The following is a 21237-nucleotide window of genomic DNA, read 5'->3' as shown; positions in this document are numbered from 1 at the left end:
GCCCACGACATTTAAATGATGTCTTTTATAAACTATGATCACCAGATTTCTTGACTTAATATTTAAAATTTCTACCAGGTATAACAGCTATGACGCTGGACATACCTGAACTAATCTCAGCCTTAACACTTTTTTCAACTACTGTATATATAATGTATTATACTCACCTTACCTTTTGGTATTAATATTACAACACTGGTAAAACATTTCAGGGATAAATATTTAGCTGCAGCAGTAATACTAGTGTTTAGTACCACCCACAATATAGTTCCTATAACATCACGGTAATGTCTACAAACATAGCTAAGATACAGATAATATAACTACGGTAACTATAAAATATTTTGCTGATCACTAAAATTTTAAAATAAAACAGTACAGTACAAAATTCTAAGAATACAATCAAAAATACAAATTCAGCACCTCCATGTACAGCAAGTACTGTGTGGTCTTCCTCTTCTAATATTGCCTTTACATTAATACTGTACTACTGTAATTATTTCTTCTCTTCCTCCACTTAATTACCCGGTCTTTAATAAGCTCTGTATAACCTGTTCTCAATTCCCTAAACCGTCTTTCATTTTATAATCATTTCTTAATGATGTAAGAACAGGGAAAATTTTTTGGTAAAAAAGTCTCTGGAAATGGAAAACTCTTAGGCAAATTCTGTGTAGGTTTTTTGACAAGTTTCTCAAAAAAGAATGTTACATAAAGTATATGAGCAATATTCAGTGTGCACAACTCATTATAAACAAGATATTATTTAACATATTTCTTAACTAAAAACAAATAACTAATCCAAGTAGTTGTATCCCAACCATTTGTACTGGTCTTCATTAATTTAAATTAATATTGCAGTTTTTTTTTTTTTTTTTTTTGCTGCAGAGTAGAGTACAAAAAATGTAAACTCTAGTTAAATGTTGTTTCCAGAGATCATGTCCATACTGTGTTTTCCCCACAAAATATATTCCGAAGTGAGTTCGGTGAACCGAGGACAGTGTCGACCAACAACACCAAATGTACGCACTATGAAATGAGATGCCAACAGATATTAATCCAAATTATCTAAAAGAAACCCATTATACTCCTTAACTACAGGTACTTACATACCATCACATTATTCTAAAGGAGTTTTTCAAAAGCAACTGTGCATCTACTTCATTATCTAAAGTGTTAGGCAATTGTCATACCTGGATTGAAGATCACCCTATGTCATTACGAGTGATTCATGTCAAATCTTGTAAGATTTTCTGATGCTTACAAACCTTTGTTGAAATTCACTGTGTCTGGAACATGGCCATGACACTTTGCCTTAAGTCTTGCATAGGCATCTGGCTCCAGCTTGGCCAACGTTGCAGTATTGAGGGAGCTGTGGAGTAAGGCAAATACACATTACAGTGACAATAATTGAACTCACTATATCAACATTTACTAGAGCAAGAGACACAACTTGTATATAAATGATTGTAAGAGAATCTTCCTATCATTCCACCTAAGTTCTGAACACAAATCTTTTGTTTCTATAACTTGGAATACTGTACTAGTACAAGTAAGCTGAGGACACAGGCAAGTGGGGTATAATATGGTCACCACCACTTGTTATCTTAACTTGTAATTTTTTCATACACTTATTTTATCTCTCTTCCTCACTATTTCCTCTCTTCCTTTGTGGTTTATGTACCCCTGATCCATCCCACACTATGGTCAACCACCCCTCTTCTTTCGCAATACTGAGACTATTCTTCCTACATAAAATTATTTGGATAAACCACAACTCACTGTCTCTCTGGGAAATAATAAATCTCCAAGAAAAAGTAAAACCTTATACAGGATCCATTTTACTGCTTTACTGGGAGGGTCAGCAATGTCTACAACCTTAACATTATGGTGACAACATGATGATGCATTTTATACCTTAGATGGCTACTTAATACAAATTTTTATCTCCAGTATTCCTCATGTTGGTGTGAAATATTCCTTTACTTTAGATTTATCTCAACACTTACCACTTCTGATTAAAGATAGAACAAGCAGTTGGTGTCATGAAGGTCAGAAACACACCGCAGGCAAACACTTGGAATGGTGCATTTAATCGGGGATTTCTACGGAGCCAAGCTTGCTTCTCTAATCTTTCCATAATAACTGGAAGTAGTGTCATCCCTGGAGCTGCCATGATGATACGGGAGAGAACAACTTGGGAGATGCCTTTCACGGCCGCCACCTGTGAATCATTGGAAGAATAAAAGGGTCAAGTTAAAGTTACACACACACATGGTCATTCTTAAAAGCATTAAAACTCCTTCCCACGTCAGTTATTGAGGATAAACCCCAAACCAATTTGTAAAATAAAAGCAGGAAGCTAACTCCTGTCATCTGTCTACAACATCTCAGCCACAATTATCATCATTTTATGGCTGTACAATCACTTTTGTCTGTAGCTTAACCCCGAGATCATTTCTTATAACTTCTCCCCATGATATTCGTGGCCTACCCCTCAAACATTCATGGCCATATTATTAAACAACATCTTCCCTTGAAGGACATCTTCATATCGAAAGCCGTAATTTTAAATGCGAAGAACGTTTTAGTGCAGCGCACGAAAGAGTGTGATGGCATGAAAACGAACTAATTTCACCTAACTTTGAAGAGGTGGCTATGAGCTGCTTTTCGTCACCCTCTTCATAATTATTTTGTTAGTTTTATTGAATATTTCTTGTCAATACGATTAACATACAAAGACACGTATTGGTAATTTAAAAAATTTTTTTTTTTACATTATTGGTTTTACGGGCCACATTATGACAGTGCAAAAGCTGTGTTCCGTCCTAATACGACTTTCGTAAAAGCTGTGCTGCCTGTCAATTTGTTATTGCCAAAGGCAAGCTGCTGTAGTCATCCCATCTTACTAACGCTAGTGTTATTCTGGTAAGCACATTTACGGTAATTTATTAAACTTTTTAGCAGTTTTATAAGTGAGTTTCTGTCAGGAAAATAAAAACTTGTGACGTTCTTGCCTAGAAATATTCGAATGGATAGAGGCAAATTTCACTGGGAGAAAATCATCTCAAAACTTTATGTTGCATATATATTAATAAAGTAAGTCCATTTAAGTTACTTAATGCAACTTTTTAGCAGTTTTATAAGTGAGTTTCTATCTGGAAAATATAAACTGGCGTCGTTCTTGCCTATAAATAATAATATGGATAGAGGCAAATATCACTGGGACAAAATCATCTCAAAACTTTATGTTGCATATATTAATAAATTAAGTCCATTTAAGTTATTTAATGCCAATTTTTAGCAGTTTTATAAGTGAGTTTCTATCTGGAAAATATAAACAGGGGAGGATTATGCCTAGAAATATCAAAATGGATAGAGGCAAATTTCACTGGGAGGGCATTATCACAACGATGGTAATATTACATACAAAAACACCTTTGATACAGTGGATCATGATATAATATGTAAAATACTGCAGGCTCTAATTTTTCATCACCAATTACATTATTTCGTTTTGGTAAACTTCCATTTGGCTGAATTAGGTGCATAATAAAACAAGTTCATTGGAAGCTGGAGTTTGATTATTTAATGAAAATGTGCCTTAAGCATATATGATACAATATTTTGGCTAATATAGAGGATTTCACAGCAGCTTCCCCCGTCTCAGTAATAGTAAGTTCGCCCACGGCAAGTGATAATTTATGTTAGGTTAGGTTAGCTTAACTTTACTTTAACTTATAAATACTCTAACACCTTTTCCAACATTTGCCATAAATACGACCGTCTCACTATAAAACATATTGAAATTGGGGTGTTTATAAATATGTTTTCTCTGAAAACAAAAATTTTTAACCTAAGACAATATAATAAAGGCATACCAGCCCTTGAAGGCCATTTCCTATTATTTTATGCAATACTGTACATTAATATTTTTTTTAAATTACATTGGAAACATGTGAAAATTTTTATTTCCCCGGTGTTTTTAACTAACAGGTTGAATTGGCAAAAGGATATTTTTAGAAAAATGAGCCGGGGAAATCAGATGGAATTTTTGGAATAAATTTGGAAACCAAGATGGACAAGCGGCACTGGCAAGGTTGGAGGAAATGCAGACAACTCCGCAGAATTGTAGGAATCGGTTAACAGTATCATCCAAAAAATTCAGGAACAACTTCCTGTTGCCAATGATAGGAGAGGTAAGCAAAGTTCCATATGACAGATGGTACAGGTTATTTCTACTGAACGTTTATGCTTTAAACCATGGCCTATCCGGGTCAATATACATAATACTAAAGCTACGTAATTATGACCACGTTAATCAATGCTTACATTATTTCATGTTGCTACTGTACTTGCTTCTTCTCGCACACCTCGACCTTCCACTGTTCCATATGGGTTAAGCCATTGAAAGAGGAAGATTGGGATATTTATTTAAGAAATTAGGAGAATGTGAGTCTGATGAGTTTGTCATTACTTCATTTTTCATTTGATGATTTCTTTCCAGGTTGTCCTGTTCCTCCAAACCTACAAGTTCTAATAGCAATACGTTGCATGGCGACTGGAAGCCACCAAATAGCAATTGGAGACTGTTATGATGTGTCTCAAGCCTGTGTCAGTCTGTATCTTGCAAGTGTTTCGAGAGCAATAGCCAGCCTTAGTGAACAGTTTATAAAATTTCCTGCTGGCAATGATTTATTCAAAACAGTACAGGCCTTTTATAATATTGCTAGAATGCCAGGAGTTATAGGGCCCATAGATTGTACTCATGTAGCAATTTTAAGGTTCTTTTCAATAAATGTTCAGGCTGTCTGTGGACCACTTATTATTTTGTAATCTTGTTTCTCGTTGGCCTGGTAGTGTACATGACAGCAGGAGTTTTGAAAATAGTATAATTTGTGCCACACTTGAAGAAGGCTTGATGCCTGCACATCTCCTTGGTGACAGTGGTTATCCCTGCAGGAAGTATTTGTTGACTCCAGTATTAAATCCTCGTGATCAACATGAGGAGACCTACAACAGAAGTCACATAACAACAAGAAATACCATTCAAAGAGCTTTTGGGGTTCTTAAGAGGCAGTTTGCCTATTTAGGATCAACTATTAGGACAAGCTCAACACCACCAAAGCTATAATTGTTCCATCATGTGTGCTTAACAATATAGCCATAATGACTAGGGTCTTATTACCAGAAGAGGTAGGAGAAGAAGAAATGGATGATTTGCATATAAACCCAAATATAGGTCAAATAAATATGCAAGGCAGGATTAAAAGGCAACAAGTTATCAGAGACCACTTTTGAATTTTGTTTATGCAGTGAATTACTTTTGGTTGTCCATCCTTTTAACTGAACGAGGAGGGTGATTTATGTACGTTCAGGTCTCGGCAGTCCAGAGGTATAGTAATGCCTCTATGTACAGTAATACTGTATAGAGCTACAGTACAAGGTTTTGGCTGTTTGCAATACCTATAGTTACATTCATGATATAAAGACAGGAGTTGATTTTTTAATGTGTTATCTATATACTGTATTGTATATGTTAAGGTCCATATGGAGTTACTGTATTTATATACAGTTCTTTATTCTATTATGTTCATATGTAATTTGCAGTAAGTGTAAAAAACTCAAAGTTCAATAGACTTTCAAAATGCATATACTAAAAATTCATACTTGTCAAAACTGATGGCATTTGTAATATTTTTAGGAAACATATTTTTCTCTGTAAATTTTATTTATTTTGTACATATCACACTTTTGTTATTTAAAACAATACTGTATTTATAATCAGGATTCTGCAACAATGTCAATATGTAAATTAGTATACGTACTGTAAAGTGAATTAAAATAAAAAAGGAAAATTGACATTACAAAGTCATTAACTAACCTATATATTCAGTCAATTACTGCTATACAGATCAAAAAGTTGGTAACCAACTGGGTGGGAATAAATATTAATGCAACATAAAATTAAGTTTCAAATGATACAATACCAAAGAATTTGTTGTTAACAAGACTCACATGAAATTCGACTGAATATCATCCGCAATTTTTATTAAATCAGAACCACATTTATTAAAGCTATTTCCACCAATTCCTTGGTGTGAGCGGGCTTTGATCAATACAGTACTCTTGATATTTTCTATTTTCACAATTTTCTGATGAAATATCCCATTAGTTTTGTTGTTTTAATAACTCATGGTACAGTAGTTAGGTAGCAAATCCCAGAAGTTATGTATTATGTACGCAAAGTTTAGTTGGGTATTAAAGAACTAATTTTAATTAATAATTGAAATTTTAGTTCGGTGTTAAATACATACGTTTAATTATTGAATTAATTTCTATTTAGTTACTGTAGTACGTACGGAAAAAAATTTAAATTATAAATTAAATTGTCGTAAGGTATTGAATACTTATTTTGAAATAAATTAAATTATAGTTAGGTAGTAAATACAGACTATTAACTACTAAATTAAATTCTAGTTAGTTACTGAAGTACATACGGAAATAATTTTAATTATTAAATTAAATTATAGTTAGGTATTAAATACTTAATATGATATATTTATTTAAATTATAGTTAGGTAGTAAATACATACTTTTAAGTAAATTAAATTCGAGTTAGTTACTGTAGTTCATACGGAAATAAGTTTAATTACTAAATTAAATTATAGTTAGGTTTTAATTACTTAATTTAAAATACTAAATTAATTTATAGTTAGGTAGTAAATACATAATTTTAAGTACTAAATAAAATTGTAGGTAGGTATTAAATACATAATCTAAAGTACAGTACTAAAATAAATTATAATTAGGAACAAAATATAATATGTAAAATAAATTAAAGTTAGGTAGTAACTAATTAAGTACAAATTTTTTTTTTGTAAATTAAAATAATGTATAGTTAGGTAGAAAATCACAATACAGCTGTAGTTATGTGGTGAATTACACCGTTTTTGTTGTTTGTGAACTGATTGCATTATTAACCCTTACACAGCGCCAAGGGTGACTGAGATAACACCCAATACAAAAGAAATTTTATACTATACTGTACTGTACAGAATTTTTTTTCCATCATTTCTAATTTCTTCTGTTCAACTTGAATCTTTATTTTGACAAGCTGAAACTCCAAATCTGAATGCAAATTTTGATTATTTGCAAGTTGAATGTTGATCATTGTTTCTTCCAATTGTTTATATAACAATTGCTGCCGTGTGCTCCAAAAAAGTTTATTATTTATTTTCTTCCTCTTCAATGGTTATATTTTTCCTGTTTGGTCGGTTATACCATTTTTCATCAAATAATGACGTTTTATTTTTATTTTTCTGGGAGGAGGTTGAGGGGCTAGGTTGTAAATTTGGGTCATCGCCTCTGCTGGAGGCACGCTCTGGTACAGGATTTGTGAAGCACAAACCTTGCCCTGGATTTGTAGAAGGCATGCTTTCAGCAAAGTAATTGTGGTCCTCATCAATGAAATTGATTGATGGGTACACATCCACTTCAGCTGTTCTACTGATCGCCAAGGTCCATATCCCTCAGCATTGAAACTTGTTGTAATGCGTATCCATGCTTGTTTCTTTAGTGCAACAAGCTTCCCACAAGTACTTTTATTTTTCAATATTCTCTCCTCTCCAATCAAATAAACTAAGAAATCCCGCTCTCTCTGTGATATGGGACTTGCCCGGGAGACTTTGGAGGAAAACATATCCCTGACGAGAGCTGCTACAATACTAAATTTGGCGCCAACGAAGGTAAACAAACACACACAGGACCCATAATGCATCAGCAAAAAGACGACCACAACGCATCAGCGAAGGAGACAGTATTACCAGACCTAAAAAAATCATCCCGCACGAAGTGGAAGAGGTTCGAGAATTTTAAAATACCGCTTCATGGAACAATACCTTCGAAAAGATTCTTCGTTGGAAGGGGTAGATGTTGTTTAATAATATGGCCCTTAAACTCATCAGTCTCATCCATCTCTTGACCAAGAGTAGTGTGATGCCCATCTCTTAGCTATTACTGTATGCCCCTTTTCATGGCCCGAGACTATGGTAATTATAGAGGATAAACTCTACCGGTATACCAATGATTATGCAAAAATATGAATAATTAAATATTAACTAACCTTTGAGTTGACTAATTCATTACCAGCTTCATCACACACAACAATCCCATGCATGAGCTCATTTTGCCGCATCAAAGGAACATTAATGCAGTTTGCGGCGGCAACGGCAGCAAAGGGCACATAGCGCTGAAAGACAAACACACAGCGTCAAATCAAAACATAAATAATCCTAACCCAAACCAATTCATCCCAATTTATTCCCAAGTCTGTACTGCTAATTGGATATCAAACAAGGAATACCAGGACTAGTTTGAAGGCAAGACTATCAATGTAGAGAGGAATGTACATACAAAGACAAACCATAAAAATCTTATTTAATTCTTAGATACTGATGACTTTAAGTGCTAATAAATAGTACACCCACTAAAAAATTATTCAGCACCCATGGCTCTGATACACCCCCGCAACGATCACTGGTACAGAAGCCGTGATTATGTGGTGTGGTTGGTACCCGTCTGTGAGTGTACGTGTGTGTGAAAATAATATGATGTTTTCTGTAGCCTCGTGTAGTATTTAACGGATAGTAAACGGGAATACACACGGTGTTAGTACGAAAGCCTCTAAACGGCATAGCATTACCCACTGTAATATAATAATCAAACCCACAATCTGTATTAATGTGTGCATGGCAACCAACAAATCGGGTGCCATCTATGGATTTCTTGCATTATGAGATGAAACGACATAAACCCACATCATTACAAAGTGTAGATGGTGGAAAGTATGCAACCGTCCAGTAATTTAAGACCACATGCACAAAGAACACACAATATTTGTGTATCATAGTAGTGATATAACATTAAGCACAGTACTGACATGATTAAGAAGCAGAGAATGGGTCACAAAACGAGGTATGATATTTCTTTAGTATGCCAAACATTAGATAAGTAGGACGGGGGGGCTTGGTAATAGAATTCATGTGAGACAAACAATGTTAGTGTTAACACACTTTTACCACAAGAGGTTTGTTATCTGAATACAAAGTCTCGAATATGTTGGAAACGGAACTGGTTCAACCTGCATTGAGTTGAGCTTTGGAGCGAACAGTAGGAATCGTAATGCTTATTTTGAATCAAAGCTATGCTAGACGAAATGAAAACCTCGGAGAAGACGCGAGCAGCAAGCATCAAACTACACGGTGTGGGCCTCAGCAATGGTGAAATTGCTAGGCGGGTTGGCGTGTCCAAGCATACCATAACCCGATGGAAACAGCGCTACGTCAAAACTAGGGACACCTTGCATAAGTGTGGAGCGGGCAGGCCTCGGTGCACAACCCAGCAGGTCAAGGATACCTACCATGCACCGTACCTCAAGAGTTTTTAAAAAATTCTCGTGTGTTGTTTCATATTGTATCACGCCGTAAGGGTGCCGAATAATTTTGTATTGGGTGGACTATACATGATAAAAATTCTGAAATACCTGCAAGCAAGTTTATCGTGTAATTTTGATATATGAAAGTTTATCTGTTTTGGTCATGTAATTGTGGCAGTTGTTTTTAAGGCTTCCTGTATTAGTGTTTCATATATTTAGGTGTTTTTTTTCCGGTGATTAGCCCACCCGGGCACAGGTCACTGACCCACATCGGGGCCTGGGGGGCCAAAATTTAATACATGTAATAATAACAATAATAATAATTCATAGAAAAATGAGAAAAATTTCAAAAGTGAGAAACAATATACTGTATGTAAGTTGTATTGTCAGTAGTAAGAGAAACAATTGAGACCCTGCAATTGTGTGTAAATGAGGCATTAAGTCAGATCAGCAACCTGGGACTTGGTCACAATTTTCGTGATGCCATATGGCAGCAGGGTCTACCGTTAGACAATACATTATGCTTCCAATATCTTCCCAGGCGGTAGTACCTCCCTGTTTGGTAGCTGCCTACTACCTAAAGTTAAACCACATTACAGGGTTATCAAGTGGTATGGTGTAGTGGTGTCATAGGAAGAATGGCATGCCAGAGGAGATTATTAAATAGTGTACAAAATGGACAAAGGGATAATGCTAAGTATACAGTATAAGCACAAGTCAAGGAAATACTAAAGAGTAATGAACAGAAGTACAAAGAAGCATTAAGAACAAGACGAAGAAATACTGACACGTCTTAATTGTGTGTAGGTTTAAGCCAGTGGTTTAGCCATAAGCCCATACGGTATTCTTATTTATAAACAAGTGATGAACATCCTCTGTGCAAGTCACATCCTCTGTGGAAGTCACAGGAGAGGAGTCACAGAGTTGTTTATGTGGTGGTGATGTGGTGCTAGCAAAAACAATGGAGGACCTGCAGATTGGAGAGAAAGAACGAAAGAAAGAAAGGCGAGACCATCTAGTACAATACAAGACATAAGTTAACAGGAGTAAAAAAGATCATCAAGTTGTATTTACCTGGAGGAGCGTTGATGCCCTCCCCGCCAGGAAGCTCTTAAGCCCCAGAGCTGTGCCCAGAGCAGCTCCTGTAGCAGATATGTAAGCCATACCCATCTGCTCCACAGTTAAGGGAGATTTAGCATTCCGATTTGTAAAGTTCACGAGAGCGTTGAAGGACTGGTTTGCCCACTGCCAAAACACAACAGCCGGAGTGGATCTACAGTGGGTTTTATGTAAATTAATTTACTACTCAGTGTACAGTATACACAAAACACAGTAAATAATCAAATACAGCTACCGGATAATATTCTTAAATGTATTACAGGTTTAGATATCTTGAATGAGCTGTTGCTTCTTTTTAAGCAACAGTCAATGGACCACACAAAGATTAGCCCCACAGCTTATCTCACCTTGTGATTAAACATCTAAACACAAACCTGGAGGTTAAATTAGGTTAGACTAGAGTTTGTTAGGCAAGTGTTAGGGTGGTTGATGTTAATTGAAACAAGCCGCGGTGCTAATTTCCATGCAATTTTAGTCCATTTATCAACAGCAAAAAATAAATAAATTATAATTGCACCAATGGAATTAATAAAGAATATGTACAGTAGAATGGAGAACCAATGTGTCTGAAAGTTAAGCACAGAATGAAGAGTTTAAACAATAATATAAACTCAGAGGTGAAGCTCTCTACAGCCACCAACAAACTGCAAGATACAGTTTACAGTACACAATACTCTGCTGTATATAACCTTAGATAATACTATACTGTACAATGTGTCCACTAAAGATACACATATGACACAGACAAAGCTACATTTATATTCTACATAATATAATGCATTTAAGTAGTATACAGTACTTGCATATACATACATTACCCATAGAACACACACAAATTGTATGATTCCTTAGGTCACCCTGTATACTAGAGCAGTAAGGCATGCACAATAAAAATCACTCTTTTAGCTTACTTATAGAAGGTAAGCATCGCACCGGTGAGGATCATACCACCAGGAACTTGGAAACTCATCCGACCAATCACATTTTGCTTCTCGCCAGTGTCTGGGTGGAAGGCCGACTCGTACACACGCTTGGCATACCAGATTTTTTCATCAGGTGTGCCCGGAGGTTCCTGCCCAAGCCTGAAATTGTAAACAGTAAAATGACTTAAGTTTAATCACACTACTGTACTATATCTCCTACTGTTCTGAGAGATATCCCTATAAATGAGGAAAAAAACACCCTGTATACTGTCTTGGTATCTAAAAATAGCCAAGGTAATTATCAGTCATTGGCAAGTTAGCTACACATGGTAATCTTACCCGACTCTTCTCCTACAAACACTTGAAATGTGCGATCAAATACCTAACTATCCATCTCCTTCTAGTGACCTCATTAATCAACTACAATCCTAAGTGAATCCTCAAGAGAAACCCAGTAATGATGCTTTTCTTATTTATTTTTCTTAAATGTTGCTTGACCCTGAGCAGTACTTCCACCGAGACCCTAATAAAAAAACAATAACTTGAATAATACAAACCTTACTTACAAATGTCTAAAGGCAATGTAATAGCTTAAAGCATTTCAAAACTAGAACACAAATAAACAAATTTCAATAAGTATCAATATAAATTAACTAACTGAAAAATCATGGAACACGTTCTCAACTTTACCCAAGTAACGATTTTAAAATATATGTGAAAAAGTATAAAATGTTGCACAAGTTACTTTCACCACTGCACATATGTACGATGCTTCAACAGAGAACAACAAATGAAACCAGTCTTAAGTGCACCACAACAAACACCACAGTCTTACTTATATTTCTGAAGGAGATCTTTAGCTTCATCAAGTTCTTCATCACTTTTAAAACAGAGTCGCCAGTCTGTGATACCAGAGAAGTGCTGCAGACGGCCGATGAAGTCTGACTGGTCATATTGAGGACTGTCTAAGTTGATCCTTGGTGTTTCCCCCATTATTCTGTAAAACATGAAAATATATGTGAAAAAATTATGAGTACAAGTTTATAAGCTTTCCATACCATTTTCAAATCATCTGAAGATTAGGCACCCCAGATTATTTTACCTTATGAATAAACACCCTAAGCTAGTCTTTAGCCATGTTTTTGTAGTACACAAACTTGAGTAGGGACTTCAGTGAAAATGTAGCCGTGCTTGGTGTAGTCCAAAACAACACCGATTCAGGCTTTACCACTGGTACAACAAAAATGCTGTCTAGCCTACTCTCCAGGTGGTGTTTGGGTTTACAGTACAGTAGTATTTAATCATCAAGTGAAATAAGCTCTGGTACCATTTTCTTTTACTTCCACGTAAATTTTCCTGCTATGGTCTGGGGCTGCCAGAATCAGGAGCAAACACAGATTTTCCTTTCATTTATTGTCATTCACCCTAACTACCATTACAGATGTGTTCTGCTGTGGTGTTACCTATCCACAAAAGCTCTGTAACTACTGTACCCATACAATAAGTCCTCGCTTAACGTCGGGGTTACGTTCTTAAAAACGCAGTATATATGAAACATAAAGCGGATCAATTTTCCCCATAAGAAATAGATAAAATACGGGAGTTAAGTTCCTGAGCCTCCCTTTGCCCCATGAAATACATAACACATACAGAAAATCACTGCCATTTCTATAGAAAATAGTGGATACATATACAACTACTGTACTAAGATTGTATTGGTACTCACCGATACCACCTCCACCGATGGGTGGAGGTGGTAGAGTGAGTGTGTGGTGGGTAGTGAAGTAGAGGAGACAGATGTCAGGAGGGGAGGAGTATGGCGGGAGCGGAGGAGGAGGGTGGGGAGTGACCGAGACTGTGCCAAGCCGAGAAAGCGTAGCACGGCCAGACGTGCGGGTGATGCACCGTAGAAAGTAGTCTGTGATAACGCAAAACGACGTAGTATTGAATCACCGGGACGCTTAACGGATTTTAGGTCTCTTAAAGTTCAGCGACGTAGTACCGAAACAAAGTTAAGTGCGGACTTATTGTATGTCCATTTAGCACACCATATGAAGATTAAGCACCAAAGCTCACTTCACATAATGATTAAACACCCTAATGCTACCTGGGGAGGTCAGGTTAAGTTAGCTTTCGGGAACAGTACCTTCTTTCTTATCCCCAAAAGACCCAATAAGTTGAAGTTTTGTTATTTCCATAAAACTTTGTTACTTTGGCGATTTTGTCCTGAACAATGTCTTGTACACACTTCCGGCTACTGCTCATTCTTATAATGATTTACCAGTGATATAATAAGCCAACCTATCCTAAATCAGGTTAGGTTGGTTCATCGGATCTCCAATAAAACACAAGGTACAGTAGTGTTTAATATTCTGGAACACCGCCTTGTGAGGAATAGCAACTTTAGGACCATTTACCATAAAAGAATATTTTTCTTACCACTAATAGCCATAAAAAGAAAAAGTTGAAGTGACAGTTAGCACCAGGACTTTATGGAATTGCACCAAATTTTCAAGAGATGTTGTTTGGATGATAGTACAGTACTAAGTAAGAAATTTGAAATGACAATGCACAGGTGAGTTAGTTAGGTGAGGTTAGGTAAGGTTCTAATAGGTTCTGTGCACTGTCATTTCGATTTTCTTACTTAATATCATCCAAAAATCATCTCCAGAAAAATGTAATGAATTCGATTCAATATAAATCAATTTAAACACGCCTGATGAGATCGTCGTTCATTTCGTAACATGTAAACAAAGACTGCGGACACTCCAGTACAGCAGATGATGTGAACACGATCGCCACAGATCCGATGTCACCATAATTACAGTAAATCATTTTTTTTCTACACCGACAAAGCACGTAGGCAAGAAATTACTGCCACATGATCAGTATTTGCAGCGTTTTTACCCCATTATTTCTCTCTTTATCATTCCCTGCCCACTAACAAATAATTTATGATCGAAGCATAAGCTAAAAAAAATAAAAAATAATTAAAATGTTGCCTTTTCAATTTTATTACGGTACTCAGTATCATCCAAAGAACAACTCTGGAAAATATGAATGAAATATATAAACAAATTTGGGTGCTAACGGTCTGCTCCACTTTACCAAAAATACAGTACTGTACAGTAGTTGGAACAAACCAAAAAAATTATTGAAGACCGATCCTCGGCGGTTTTTCATAGAAAAAGATTATAAAAACACCACAATTTCACTGTGTTTTATTGTGGACACTGCTGTAGTTTGTGCAAATGTGTTAAAAAGTGGTTATTTCTAAATTAAACCCAACCTAACCTTACTTAATAAGAAAAACAAGCAGCAGAAGCACTGTTAGAAGAGCTCACCAACCCTACCAAATAAACCTTACCTAACTTCCTTGCTATGGGGCTAAGACACCCCAGACAGTATAAAAAACAGAAATAATTTACTTTGACATGGTGTAATTGTACATTTTTTGTGGACATGAGAGCAATCGCCCGTACCGATCAGCTCATAAGCATACACTGAGCATCAGCGTCAATCTGGCCCCCCGGCAGGAGTGTTTTGAAATATGCCAATATGATTGGCTGTTTACATTCTGGGATGAGACGTCACCACAGCATTGCCACCGAGAATACAAAAGTAGTGCGTGCCTAGGCACCTAATTAACTACAAAACGAAGTATTTGCACAAGAAATTATCATATCAGAACTCTCTGATGTAAATATAGTAAGAAAATACAGTAAACATCTAAACAAATGTGTCATCGGGTCAGTCAACAATATTAATCAAAATTATTTACGTCATACAATTGAACATGGAGTCACCAGGAGCTAGTTCGTTAAAGTAATTCTGGGTGAAATTTCAGTCATGCACCTGTCTTTCTCTCGCTGTTATCAGTATGTTTTTCGTAATGTTTAGACAATTCTAACACCTTTTTCTTCTATGATTTTTACAGAGAAGGTCTGACCACCCATCACGCAGTGCTCCTTACCTGTGTTGGCTTCTTAAGCGTCTACAGCACATGTGCAGAGGTTGGTATGGGAGTTTCTTATTGGCTACAGCAATAGGAGACTTATAATTGGGCAAGAGTTTTTTGTCTTAGCCAATGAACAATGAGCAGGTGCGTCAGGAGTGTAGATTTGATTTCTTAGTACCAGAATAACCAGATATGGCTGAACAGGTGGAAAGAGCTGTGCTGACATTATGAAAGATTATTTTATGTACTATTTTACTTTTGGACATAGCGCCCCCAAAAGTTATAAACTACTTAAGTATTTAGATCTCGCTATTCTGAGCATTTTGAATCCCATATATACCTGGCAGAAATGGATAATAGCGACACAATTGAATTTAATTGATTTTAAGTAGCTTTCAGTCTTCGTCTGTGAGGTGATGTTATCGGTGCATCACGCAAGCACAGTGTTGACTGACGTCATCCAGTTGTGACCAATGAGGTATCGATATCATCACGCGAATTTTTTTCGACCACACATTTGATTTTTTTCAGAGGAAGCAGCCTAGGTACGATTTTAATTTCATAAACCAGTTTCACAATGGCCGTGGTGGAGGTAGGTTGTCATTTGTGCTACTACTATTATTTTAAGTTTATTGCCGAGTTTTACGAGAAAGACGATCATTCTATCCAATTTTTACGTATCCCTGGTCCTTCTACTTCTAACCAAGGTATTGTACTTTCGGACATGGATGCCCCAAGGTTTTTTAACTACCGAAACGTTTAGGTTAGTTTAAGCTAGGCCTACCGGAGGTGGGTCAGGTTAGGCCTACTGGGGGTCCGAAGACAGAGCCCCCAGCTAGGAGTTAGGTTATGTCAGATGACTCATTTTCATTTTCTCCCACACCCAAAATACCCCAATTTCCCAGGCTCTCCCCCATTATTGTGGGGGGTTCCTAGCAATTACCGAAAAAATGAAGGTCAGATTCGTTTAAAACGCACAAAATACACTTAAAAACATATAGGTCAACCCCTACGGACTCATGTCCTAAAGTAAAAATTTACCTATTTTATGCCAATTGCAGTTTCATCAGAAAAATAGTGTTAGGTTAGGTTTGGTTTTGTTGGTTGGTATTTTATTTTGTGATTTATGTGATTTACCCGAAAAAAATAATTAAAAATTTCGTTAAGATTGATACGGGGGGTCCTCAAAAATTATTGATTTCCAACTGAAATGAATTTCAAATTCCTTCAAAACTTATCAAATAACACCGGAAAAACGTATTTTTAATATCCAAACAAAGACTGGAGCATTAGTGAAAATTTACCTAATTCTGTGTTCCTGGATTAAAACAAATGCCAACAGTAAATTCCGACTGCAATTCCTCACCTTGGATATTCGAGAAATGAGTTGCTAGTCAGAACACGTCAGAGTTGTAGAGTATTACCAAATAACAGCAGTAGCTGTTAAGTTTTTTCTCTTAAGTAAATGGTCTTGAAGCCACACGGGTATAAAGACCAGCCTTAGACAACACGGCAGGTTCTTCCCCTAAACACAGTGTTACAGGAGCCACAGTGCAACATCTACCACACTACTAAAATCCTTATAATTATTTAAATGACACTAACACACAATTTACGAAGTTGGTATGGAGGTTCCCGGTGCCTTATACAAGATGACAATTCCTAAACTGAGTAAAATGAGCATTTAAAATAAGTACCGTTAGTGGTGTGCTGGGTGCTGGCTCCCTCGGCCGGCCAAGATGTTTACACCCGAGTATCACCACTACAGAGATCATAGCTATAATTTTCAACGCTGTTATAAGATTTCAAAATGAAAATGAATAATCTTAATAAATATATTTATATATATATCCAATATGTTAAGGAATATGGAAACTAATGAAATGCTGGACTAAAAAAAATATATATGTAATCTTATCACGCAACACAACTGTGAGGTCACGAGAAGCCTGTTTGAGTTACCAGCTATTGTATTGACTTTCATATTCACATTGAGTTGCTTTTCAAATTCCTACATACTACAGTACGCCCCATGCATTCTAATTTACTCAGTTTAATGTTAATCTGCAGTGATTTCATTTGGTTTGGTTTCCATTTGTATATTTTACTTTTATTCACGATGGCAACTGCGGTATGGTAATGTGTCACAAATATTCTTAAGTCGTAACCTTGTGTGCTTGTTATCTTCATATTAAAAGCGCACTACTTACTTCTACAACTCTGTTTGGTTTTATGCTGGTGACTGTATCTTCTCTCCATAACTTGGTATACAAATCACACCTTATACATTTTTTTAAAAGTAAAAAAAAAGTAAAAGTAAATGTATGAAGTCGTTCAGTACTAAGGAACTACATGGACACGGTACTTAATACAATACTTCTGGTAAGTAATATACACACACACAAACACTCCAATAACAACGTAAGTTGATGTACTGTTTCCAGGTAAGAAGCAGTGACATGGGGCAATCAACATGACCAAAGAATCCAGCAGGTTGGTCAATATAGTTGACGTATTGTATAAACCAAGGTCACCATCGAAATTACTGGAACATGGCACCAGACATTACCAGTACAGTATACTGTACAGACATTACTTTATCCTCTTCGCCAACGATCGGCCCAGTTAGCATTTATGGGCAGTGGGTCACGACTCTTGCTAGGCAAGACCTTACTTTTACTTTTATCCTCTTCACCAAATGATCGGCTCGTTAGCCGCTTGGGCGATCGGTCACGTCTCTGTTACGCACTGTTGGCAAGTACTGGGCATGCACCGGCTCGGCAAGTACTGGGCATGCACCTTAGAGCCAGCCAGGCGAGGGTACAGGGAGAGGATGTTTTTGAAGAGTCCAAGTGGTGTAAAATTAAATTAATGGGGGGAACTTACTTATTGTCGGGTGTATCTACAGATCCCCAAACTGTGACCCACTAAATCAAGGGAACTTAAGAGCCTTAATAGACAACGCAGCGATGCTCAACCTAAGCCACCTCCTTACCATGGGGGGGACTTCAAATATGGCGACATCGACTGGAGAAACGAGTTCACCCCAAATGATTTGAATAGCTCTGCTACTCTTTATGTAGAACCTCCGAGAGATAATTTTCTGTTCCAGCATGTTAAAGACCCGACACATTACAGAGGGGAGCAAACACCCAAGTCACTAGACCTCATCATAACAAACGAGGGTGCGGTGGCCAAACTAAAACATCTAGCCCCAGTTGGCAACAGTCACCATGTAGTGTTGTCATTCAGATTTAACTGTTACCTAGTTCATGATAAAGCCAGGCCAAGGTGCAAATATTACAAGGGAAATTACGACGGGATGAGGGAAGAGATACGCGGTAGCCACTGGCCTGACTCACTAAGTCACATGAACGCAGACACCATGCTGAATATCAAAACTAGTCAAGTAAACGATTTGATCGATAAATATATACCTAAGACCAAAACCAGTGCCTCTAGGAATACGAGGGGATCCCAACACATGAACCATGCGGCGGTCGACAAAGTTGAGAAGAAAACCCAGAAATTCAAGACGTGGGTTAAGTCAAACGATGAGTAGGAAAGGAGGATGTATGCAAGAGCCAGAAACCAAGAAGCAGGGACAGGGCTGAAAAGGAGTTCCAGAGGCTGGTTGCAAGCGAGGTCAAGTCAAACCCAAAGGCGTTTTACTGCTATGCAAAGTCGAAATTAAAAACGCGAGTAGGAGTATCAAACCTGAGGCTTGAAGATGGTAGTTACGCAGATTCTAACCAGGATAAAGCTGAGGCATTGAACAGCTTCTTTTCCTCGATGTTCACAAGAGAGGATGCGATTTACCTTTCTGCGTTTGAGGACAGACGTTCGACACAGCACTGACCCACAATGTGTTCACAGAAGAGGGTAAAAGAAATAAACTGTCAAAGCTAATGGTCCATAAGCGTCCAAGCCCTGACATGGTGCATCCCAGTGCTAAGAGAGTTGTGCAACGAGCTTGCCGAGCCCCTGAAGATCCTGTTCTGTAAATGCCTGGATGAACAAAAGGTCCCCAGTGATTTGAAAATGGCTTATGTGAGTCCTATCTTCAAGAAAGGCGATCGTTATTCCACGAACAACTATAGACCGGTGAGGCTGGCCAGCATAGTGTGTAAAGTACGTAGTTTGATGTGTGCTGGAAACGTTCTCAGAATTTTACTTGCATGCATTCACAAAAAAAAATGACTTTTTGTTATATTGCTGATAAGTGAACACATTTACTGTATATAACATTATCATTTGTAGATATTAGGATAAACAAAAAATTTGGTTGCTGTACATTCATGCATACCGCAAAAAAAAATAAACTTAAATTTTGATCATTTCTGGGAGTGGTATTGACAAATGTTCTTATACAGAGAGGATATTGTCACCTTGATGAGTTTTTTTTTAAACACCGTACGACCTATTGAACACTTTGAGGATGGTGCGTCCAGACGGTGCTGCTTTCTGGCTCAGTAAAGCGAGTGTGAGATTGACTCACTTTTGCACCATGCACTAATCAGCTTGGGGTTTACCTGCAGGGTCAAGGCCACCTCCTCGGGGCCCGCCAGGCAACAGTTGGTGAAATTGGTGCAAGAGCCTGTCTGAAGTACCCGTACTCCGCGCCCATACACCTTCGCCTCTACGCCGGAGGGTTAACACTGCCACTACCGATGCCTTCACGCCCCACAGCAATAAGCTCTTCTTCAACAGCATTTTCAGTTGTTGTAAGGACTCCAGTAGTCTGAACACGCCACCGCCATTGTGAATATTCAGCAGCAGCAATGGGTTAAGTGCTGTGTTGTTAAGCATTCCTCTTCGGTTTATGCTGACTCTCCACCACATGGTCCTTCGTCACGGCGCTCAGGGCCATCAGGGCGTCAACAGCAAACATTTCAGTGTGGTGATGAATCAGAATTAGTTTCCTCCATGACTTTCAAGAAGAGGTTTAGCTTTCTCACCATTCTAGCTACTGGGGACTTGTTTTCGTTCAAATTGTCGAAGACCTTGCTGCAGTACAGGACGCCCAAGACATAGGTGCAGGAGGCATTTTTTGCAACAGAATGTCCACGTCAGCAGATTGGCGCCTTTTCTCCAACCACCTACTGAGGAGAGACATGGTTGTGTGTGTCAGGGAAGTCGACCGAGTGTTAACAATAAACACCAATCTCGACCTGGCTCTCCCCTCCGCCTTCATTACTTCCTGCTCTTTGGGAAGGTTTTCTCGTGGTATAGGAAGACGAAATACGGCTTGGCAAACATTACACGCAATTATTCCGCCTGTCTCTCCGTCCAACCAATGGCGGTTGGCAATCACGGAACATCCGGATCGGGGGGGCACCTCGTTAAGGTAGACCTGAGGAGCGCTTGGCTCCTGTCCTCGTGGTAGTCCCGCAACCTGACTAACCTTACTAGGACACCCAGGTCAGTCTTACCTGCTTGTGTTGGTAAGTAGAGAAAATTAGGTCTTATGGGGTTGTTGTGTGTAAGAGTCAGGTGGTGGAGGGGGACGTGGGTCAGTCTGCCGCCAAAAATACCAAATGTGACGTAAGGTCAAAACAATGAAACCTATATTTCCTATCACAATGATTCAATTTATACGATCAAAGGACTCTCCCAGCAGAAAATCAAAGACCACCTACAGAAGGATGAGCACTAGGCCGAACAGGAAGATGGCACTGTTCTGGCGTCCGATGCACTTGTGTAGCATGACACATTGGTGGTCGCAATTCTGGATACAGCAGCGACAAAGGAAACAGTGGAAGAAGGTAGTCAACCTCAACAGACGGCTCTCGGAGCACCAAGCC

General features: G+C 37.7%; 1 protein-coding gene across 3 annotated transcripts in view; it reads right to left on the bottom strand.

Annotated features, from left to right (window-relative positions):
- Window positions 1-827: 827 nt before the first annotated feature.
- LOC121874211 (sideroflexin-2-like) overlaps window positions 828-21237 on the bottom strand; it is a 71458-nt gene continuing 51048 nt past the window's right edge. Inside the window, exons 1-7 of one of the 3 annotated variants that reach the window (XM_042378235.1) lie at window positions 17131-17258; window positions 12311-12472; window positions 11464-11634; window positions 10508-10706; window positions 8123-8248; window positions 2007-2221; window positions 828-1369 (exon numbers count right to left, since the gene is read on the bottom strand). In XM_042378235.1, coding sequence (XP_042234169.1) covers window positions 1258-1369; window positions 2007-2221; window positions 8123-8248; window positions 10508-10706; window positions 11464-11634; window positions 12311-12468 — 981 coding nt within the window. In that variant the 5' untranslated portion in view covers window positions 12469-12472; window positions 17131-17258 and the 3' untranslated portion in view covers window positions 828-1257. Of the gene's footprint in view, window positions 1370-2006; window positions 2222-8122; window positions 8249-10507; window positions 10707-11463; window positions 11635-12310; window positions 12473-16799; window positions 16973-17130; window positions 17259-21237 lie in introns of those variants that run through there. The other 2 variants (XM_042378236.1, XM_042378234.1) reach the window with 2 other exon arrangements.

This window comes from Homarus americanus, unplaced genomic scaffold (assembly GCF_018991925.1).
Source record: "Homarus americanus isolate GMGI-L3 unplaced genomic scaffold, GMGI_Hamer_2.0 scaffold49667, whole genome shotgun sequence".
Taxonomy (NCBI): domain Eukaryota; kingdom Metazoa; phylum Arthropoda; class Malacostraca; order Decapoda; family Nephropidae; genus Homarus; species Homarus americanus.
Note: the sequence above shows the minus strand (reverse complement) of the source record. Positions and strands in the feature narration are given on the sequence as shown.